At 42.4% G+C, this 8,140-nt stretch overlaps 1 protein-coding gene across 1 annotated transcript in view; it reads right to left on the reverse strand.

The window, feature by feature from the left end:
• The window catches only part of LOC125527294 (uncharacterized), a 68,568-nt gene extending 61,419 nt beyond the window's left edge, over nt 1-7,149 (reverse strand). The window contains exons 1-5 of the mRNA XM_087529633.1: nt 7,081-7,149; nt 6,920-6,989; nt 6,738-6,790; nt 6,560-6,653; nt 6,212-6,309 (exon numbers count right to left, since the gene is read on the reverse strand). Of these exons, the coding sequence (XP_087385759.1) occupies nt 6,212-6,309; nt 6,560-6,653; nt 6,738-6,790; nt 6,920-6,989; nt 7,081-7,149 (384 nt within the window). The remainder of the gene's footprint in view (nt 1-6,211; nt 6,310-6,559; nt 6,654-6,737; nt 6,791-6,919; nt 6,990-7,080) is intronic.
• Nucleotides 7,150-8,140: the final 991 nt, after the last annotated feature.

An 8,140-nucleotide genomic window follows, 5' to 3' on the forward strand; every position in this document is an offset into this window, starting at 1 on the left:
TTGTTCTTGAACGGCTCCAAAGGAACCACGGAGGACCTTGGCGGTCACCCGGCAAGCCTTGCCGCGGGATGCTGCTACTGCCCGTGCACAAGTTCGGGATACTAGGGTACCCCTACTCTAGTACACCGACATCCGGCTACCCGAACACCCCCTAATCCAGGACTCCCTCACATGTGCCAGCCCCCGAACCATGCATCCCCGCCGTGTAGACTCATATGTGGCCATGTGTGCATGCATGTTGTCGTTCCAGCTGAGTGCGATGCACGGGACAGTCCTTGGTTACTAGGTCTAACATCACGTGGCAACAAGATTTGAGGCAAATGAAGGAACAGGCCCCGCACTCCCTTCACAGGACGGACACATTCCACTCTATGGCTTGATCCAGCATGGGATATGGCCCCAGTTGCCCACAGCCTACGTGAGGGCCTACGCAGGCCGCTCTTGATGTTTTACCACACCCTCTAGGGGTCGTATGATTACACTTGCGCTAGGTCCCGTGAATTTTCGGCCCCTCGATAATTTGATTGGACTATAACGGCAGCTGATGAGCATCATAGCCTAGAGAACAGCGTCGAGGCCACCCCTCCCTTTGGTAGCATATGGTGCATATATGGACCAAAGAGCTTAACAAGGGGCTTTCATCCCAATGCTTGCTATGATTTCATGTGGCCGCCGTAGATCTTGAAGTTTCGATGTTAGAACCCTAGAAATGCGGTAAATGTCTCGAATATGGGAGGGAGGGGGGTTGAAAGGCCACACAATAAACGATCCCCATAATTTTATGTTTGTTTTATCTAGCAAGACAAACAAGTTTTCTAAAATAAGGATTTTTAGCATGTTTTAATAAGGATTTTATAATTTCACATTATGAGGTGCTTATTTTTTCCTAAAAAATGTGTTGTAAATGCACAAAGCTCCACATCGAGCCTCTCACCATCACGTTCACGTTGAACTCACCCTAAAATGAAGGAGAGGTAGACCGAATCTCCCCACGGGGGGCAACCTCCACCTAGTAGCTAAATATGGTTAGTTGAGAATTTCTCCCCAAGTAGTTTTTTGAGGCAAAATCACATTCTTTTTTTCCTCCAATATTGTGGCGAAATACATGGAAGAAAAATCGTGGGAGGCACGGTGGAACGAGTGCACCTGTTTTTCCCCTCCAAAAGTGCACTAGTTGCCATATTGCATGTGAACGTGTCACCTGTACAAACAATTGAATTGTTGTTTTTATTTTGTTAACAATTCCTAAATATTGAATTTCAGCATGCACGTACCCCATGTCATTTAGGTCAAATTTGTTTTATCCAAGCTCCGCCAGCGACCATGCAGATTCTTGTACCATGCACATCACTACTAGGAAAAGGCCTACTAATGGCGCACCACCGGTGCGCCATTAGTACCACGCCACTAGTATTTATTACTAATGGCGCACCAATGGTGCGCCATTAGTATCTGGTATACTAATGGCGCACCAGGCAGTGCGCCATTAGTATAGGCCACGGTGCGCCATTAGTATAGGCCACTGGTGCGCCATTAGTATAGGCCACTGGTGTGCCATTAGTATTTTTGAATTTTGAAGGCGGGAAAATAGTAGTGGCGCACCATCTAACCCCCACCGTGCGCCATTGCTATTTTTGAATTTTGAATCTGGATCTGGATCGTGATTTTTTGCCCATTTTTTGCTCGTTTTTTTTGCTCGTTTTTTGGCACGACATTATTTCAAATGTTGTTCCTGTTTTTGGATCTTGTACGTTCTTTTGCCGTGTTCTTTTGCCGGAGAGGAGTTCGCCGGAGAGGAGGAGGAGGAGGTCACCGGAGAGGCGCTCGCCTACATCGCCGGAGAGGAGGAGGAGGAGGTCCCCGGAGAGGAGTTCACCGGAGCATCGGAGAGGAGGAAGGAGAAACGATGAGGGGATGGGAGGAGAGGAGGGAGGAGGAGCTCACCGGAGAGGAGGGAGAAGAAACCGTGAGGGGAGGGGAGGAGAGGAGGGAGGAGGAGGTCGCCGGAGAGGAGGAGGAGGAGGTCGCCGGAGAGGAGGAGGGTAGTATGGTGGAGGAGAGAAGGGAAGATGGAGTGGAGGAGAGGAGGAGATGGAGTGTAGGAGTGGTGGAATGAAGAGATAAGGAGGAGAGGACCACGGCCAGCCATATATACGGCATAGTAATGGCGCACCGCGGGCAGGTGCGCCATTACTAACTTTTTTTCTATTTTTTGATTTATTTCGAATTTTGAAGAAGGGAAGATACTAATGGCGCACCATGGGCAGGTGCGCCATTAGTAACTTTTTATTTTTTATTTTTTTGACTTATTTTGAATTTTGAAGGCGGGAAGATAGTAATGGCGCACCATGGGTAGGTGCGCCATTAGTAAGTTTGAATTTTTTTGCCTCTCCAGATCTTAAAAGCCCCTTATATTTTTATCTGTTAGGTTTTTGAGGATTTTGAAAATGTTTAACGGGGTTCCCATTAACTTTTCGAGTAGATGATTTTTCATATAAAAAACTTTTTCATCCGAGTTAGTATGCAAAAGTTATGCCCATTTTTACAAATTCTAGAGAGATTTTGCAAATGAAGTCGAAATTCACATTTGCAAATTTTCCCAACAACTAGACCACATATCACATGGGAAACTTATTTTCTTTTATTTTTTTGACATTTTCATCATTTTCTTTTATTTTTTTAAAACTGAAAAGGCGATCCACGGGGGGGGGGGGGTGCATTCGGTGGAAGTGGTGGCCAAGTTACTAATGGCGCACCGTGGCATGTTGTGCCATTACTAGTTGAACTAGTAATGGCGCACCACTCCCACGGTGCGCCATTAGTAGTTTTGAAAAAAAATTGAAAAAATTAAAAAAAAATTTACTAATGGCGAACCGTGGATGTGGTGCGCCATTACTAGTTCAACTAGTAATGGCGCACCACTCCCATGGTGCGCCATTAGTAGTTTTGAAAAAATTTTAAAAAAAAATTATTACTAATGGCGCATCCGCGGATGTGGTGCGCCATTGGTATTTGGACACTAATGGCGTACCAACACATGGTGCGCCATTAGTATATAGTAATGGCGCACCACATGTCTGGTGCGCCATTAGTGTCAATTCCATCTATAGCACTTTTCCTAGTAGTGCGTGCTGCTCCGGGCATCTAGCATCCGGTACCTGCTACCTCTTGAGCACTGCGTTGGATTTCCTTGAAGAGGAAAGGAGATGCAGCAAAGTAGTGTAAGTATTTCCCTCAGTTTTTGAGAACCAAGGTATCAATCCAGTAGGAGGCTACGCGCGAGTCCCTCGTACCTACACAAAACAAATAACTCCTCGCAACCAACGCGATAAGGGGTTGTCAATCCCTTCATGGTCACTTACGAGAGTGAGATCTGATAGATATGATAAGATAATATTTTTGGTATTTTTGTGATAAAGATGCAAAGTAAAATAAAAGCAAAGTAAAAGGCAAAGGAAATTGCTAAGTATTGGAAGATTAATATGATGAAGATAGACCCCGGGGCCATAGGTTTCCCTAGTGGCTTCTCTCAAGAGCATAAGTATTTTACGGTGGGTGAACGAATTACTGTTGAGCAATTGACAGAATTGAGCATAGTTATGAGAATATCTAGGTATGATCATGTATATAGGCATCACATCCGAGACAAGTAGACAGACTCCTGCCTGCATCTACTACTATAACTCCACTCATCGACCGCTACCCAGCATGCATCTATAGTATTAAGTTCATGAAAACAGAGTAACGCCTTAAGCAAGATGACATGATGTAGAGGGATAAATTCATGCAATATGATGAAAACCCCATCTTGTTATCCTTGATGGCAAAAATACAATGCGTGCCTTGCTGCCCCTACTGTCACTTAGAAAGGACACCGCAAGATTGAACCCAAAGCTAAGCACTTCTCCCATTGCAAGAAAGATCAATCTAGTAGGCCAAACCAAAATGATAATTTGAAGAGACTTGCAAAGATAACCAATCATACATAAAAGAATTCAGAGGAGATTCAAATATTGTTCATAGATAATCTTGATCATAAACCCACAATTCATCAGTCTCAACAAACACACCGCATAAAGAAGATTACATCGAATACATCTCCACAAGAGAGGGGGGACTTTGTATTGAGATCCAAAAAGAGAGAGGAAGCCATCTAGCTAATAACTCTGGACCCGAAGGTCTGAAGTAAACTACTCACACTTCATCGGAGAGGCTATGGTGTTGATGTAGAAGCCCTCCGTGATGGATGCCCCCTCCGGCGGAGCTCCAGAACATGCCCACGATGGGATCTCGTGGATACAAAAAGTTGCGGCGGTGGAATTAGGGGTTTGGCTCCGTATCTGATCATTTGGGGGTACGTAGGTATATATAGGAGGAAGGAGTACGTCGATGGAGCAACAGGGGGCCCATGAGGGTGGAGGGCGCGCCCCTACCTCGTGGCCTCCTCCTTTGTTTCTTGACGTAGGGTCCAAGTCTCCTGGATCATGTTCGGTGAGAAAATCACGTTCCCGAAGGTTTCATTCCGTTTGGACTCCGTTTGATATCCCTTTTCTTCGAAACCCTAAAATAGGCAAAAAAACAACAATTCTGAGCTCGGCCTTCGGTTAATAGGTATAACACCCTTGATGTGACTATATCTCACACGTGTCGAGGCACGACTTAGAGGCATAATCGCATTGAAGGCATATGTCACAAGTTAGGCAATCTTCACAACATCCCATGTAATATATAGATAATAAGAGGGGATAAAACATAGTTGGCTTACACTCGCCACGTCAATCAAGTACATAAAATAGCATTCACTACAAGGATTCGGGTCTATTGCAACAAAATTCTTCGTCGCAATACATGTCGATTTGTGGCGATAAATACCTATTGCCACGAAACAACATTCGTTGGCAGCCGTTGCGAGTGGACGCATGGTAATAGGTTATTGCCACAAAAAAGCAACTGTGGCAATAAATTGTGCTATTGCAACAGCCATGTGGGAAGTCGCCACATGTTTTCCCGTGGCAACACTCATCTGATGCCACAATTTGCTTTGTGGAGATAGCTCTAGTGCGACATGTAATGAATCATGGCGACTGATAGCTCATGGCAATAGACATTTGTGGCAACAACCTATGCCAACGACTCTCATTTCGTGGTGCATATTGTTATGTGGCAATAGCCAATTGTGGCAATAAACTATGGCAACAATCCTTGTTTTTGTGGCATTAGGCATATTGCCACGAACCGCTACACTTGTGGCATTAAGTTATGGCAACAAATATTCCAGTCATCGTGAGAGAGAATTGCAACATACTAGTTTTGGTGGTGATAAATATGTATCACAACAGGTGAAATGTTTGTAGCGAGAAACTATTGCGACAATTTAAATTTTCGTGGTGCTAACATGTGGAAACCAAAAGTGGGTTGTGGCAATAGCCTATTGCGACCTAAAAAAATACAAGCATTCAATTACAATATTCAAAACCATACGTAAAATATGTAGATTCTTAAAATTCATAATTATCATAGCAAATATAATTTAGCAATCCTAATTAAGTGATAAATTGTCCGCAATCTAGAATCCAGTCGAGCTAGTTTTTGGATCCTGCAACAAAGAAATAAAAAATATATAGTTCTAGTTAATGACTCCAACATAACATACGTCATACAATTATTTCAGCCCCATTGTTAAAAAGAACTATCGTCGGACTGGAGTGATACTGTGTTAGCAAGCATGTAACTAGGGGATCAAAACAGTTTTACAAGTGTAAATGTCTAAAGCATAAACACAAGTACATGTACTAAAATCTTCCACTATTGATATAAGTTGTGGCTCAATCTATAGTTTCAGTTAAGTTCAGGTCCCTAGCTAGCACATACTCATTTTATAAGTTGTCACTCGATGCAGCAACAATGCATGGTGAAAGAGAAGAAGCAGCTAGCTAATTATGAAGGCCAATGACATGCTCACTTGAAAATGGACCATGAGTTTTAGTTTCTTTGTTTTCAACATCTTAGATGTGATTTGTCCTAAAAACGGAAAGAACAATTATAGGTGCGGCAACCACTGTCAATTGCTTTGGATTCAATGCAAAAAAAGTCTGGGAAAACATAGAACCACACCTCATGATGAAAAGTAAACATATTGCATGTCAAAAGACAAAGTTGTACTAGAGGAGCGTGAATTAATTTGGATCAGAGGGAGCACATTGAATGTTACCTTGAACTTATCCGCAGAACCAGCTTCTGCATAAGCCTCGACAGCTTTGGAGGCAAGTTCTTGTAGACCAAGGACTGGGCAACGAGAGTCGTCCGCACCTGCATGGTAATCGATAAATGAAGCTCCAGCAGCATGAAAAATGCTCAATTAACATTAATCTTTAAAAGAAGGGTTAAAAATAGTTCTGGCTCAACCATAAAATCATAAAAAAAATGAAGACTGGAAGCCCAGCCCTGACAAGTGCTCCTTGAACTCATAGAAGAGAAGTGTGAGACTTTTGAATATATTGGGTCATGCAAACTATTGGACGAACCAGAAGCACTCAATAAGAAATATGATTGGTTTTACCATTCAGGAGGAGGAGTGGACGTGGTGCAATCAGAGGAACTGAGTAGGGAGCATCAAACTGTGAAGCCGTAGCAGGTGCTATCTTGTCCCAAACCTGGTAAAAATATGTCAATACACGATCGTGAAACAGTTACAATGGAACAATCAGAAATAAATGTCAAATAAATCAGATAGTCACCTTTTTCACAACCTCTGCATCTATTTCACTCTTCCCTGAATCAATTCTTGCTTCTACAGGAAAGACAAAACGACACAAATACTTACATGTAAATGTTCTGAACTGATACAATATATTTCAGCTGTGATCTATATTTTTCAATGGTGTGTGCCCAATCTTAAAAAGGATGCATGGCATCTAACCTTCAAATAAATGCTTAATGCTATCAACTCTAGCTTGCCACATGTCATTATCTATTGCCCATTGAAATCCCTGTAGCCACCACAAAGAGCATTGCTTTACTTACATGGGACAAATCACAAAACTATGTGCACCCATATCGATAAATTACTGTTGTGTGTACCTGAACACCAATTATTGGAACAACAACACTGTATCGTGTATCCACAAAAGAAGCAAACCATGCATGCATGTGTTCCTGTATTCAGCTCAAAATGAACAGGATAAATTTTCTAAAAGTGAAGTCTGTATTAATTCAGTATCATGATGCAATCATGATCTATAATACCTCCGAGTGATTCACCAATAATCCCTATCCTAGAGGGATCGACATCATCCCTTGCAGTAAGATAATCTCCAAGCTTTATCAAGTCCCACACCTGCACATGTTCCTCACTGAGTATCGCAAAAAAACAGGCCCAGCATGTTTTGAAGTATCGCAAAATATGATTGGTCATACAGTAGAAGACAATCATAAGGAGAGAACCAGACCAAAAGAATAAATCCAGAATTCAACTGAAGTGTCAACCCAGATAGTGTAGTTATGGTACCAGTACAGCTGGACTAACACCAACAACAATGGTAATCCAGAGCTAATACTTAATCAGAAATAATTCCAATGCAATCCCTTGTTAACATGCCCAAGCTGCCTCCGCAAGGCCACTCTGTAACTCTTCAAGATATCACCACCACTATGTGCTAGCTTTGCTCCCTTTTGGAGGATTCAAGAACAGATTCACATACATCTCTCATCATTTAAGTGTAGCTGGCTTATCAGTCACATTATTAAAGCCTAACTTCTCAATGAGCTGCTACAAAGACAACACACTGGCAATAGTAGATATTCTTCATACCATTGTTGCTTCACAAAAAAAAATTGTTAGTTTTTGGTTTGATTAGTACTCATACACATACAATTGCAGAATTATGTAGAGCAAATGTGAATACTAACATCGCATATTGAACTCCTTATGGCCTTCTAGCTCTGGGTGTCACCATCACGATCACCCATCGTCTTAATTATCCGACATCTTCACAATAAAACCAGAGTAAGAAACATTGTAGTCATGAACTACATTATGCGAAATTATCAAAAACAAGAGATTATACATTAGCAGTGCATGGCTCCTCCACGTAAGGAGGAAAGCCAGAATTCTATATTAACGCCAGGGGGAGGGGAGCCA

This window comes from Triticum urartu, chromosome 6A (genome assembly GCF_056163025.1).
Source record: "Triticum urartu cultivar PI428250 chromosome 6A, HENAU_Tu73, whole genome shotgun sequence".
In the NCBI taxonomy this organism is placed as follows: domain Eukaryota; kingdom Viridiplantae; phylum Streptophyta; class Magnoliopsida; order Poales; family Poaceae; genus Triticum; species Triticum urartu.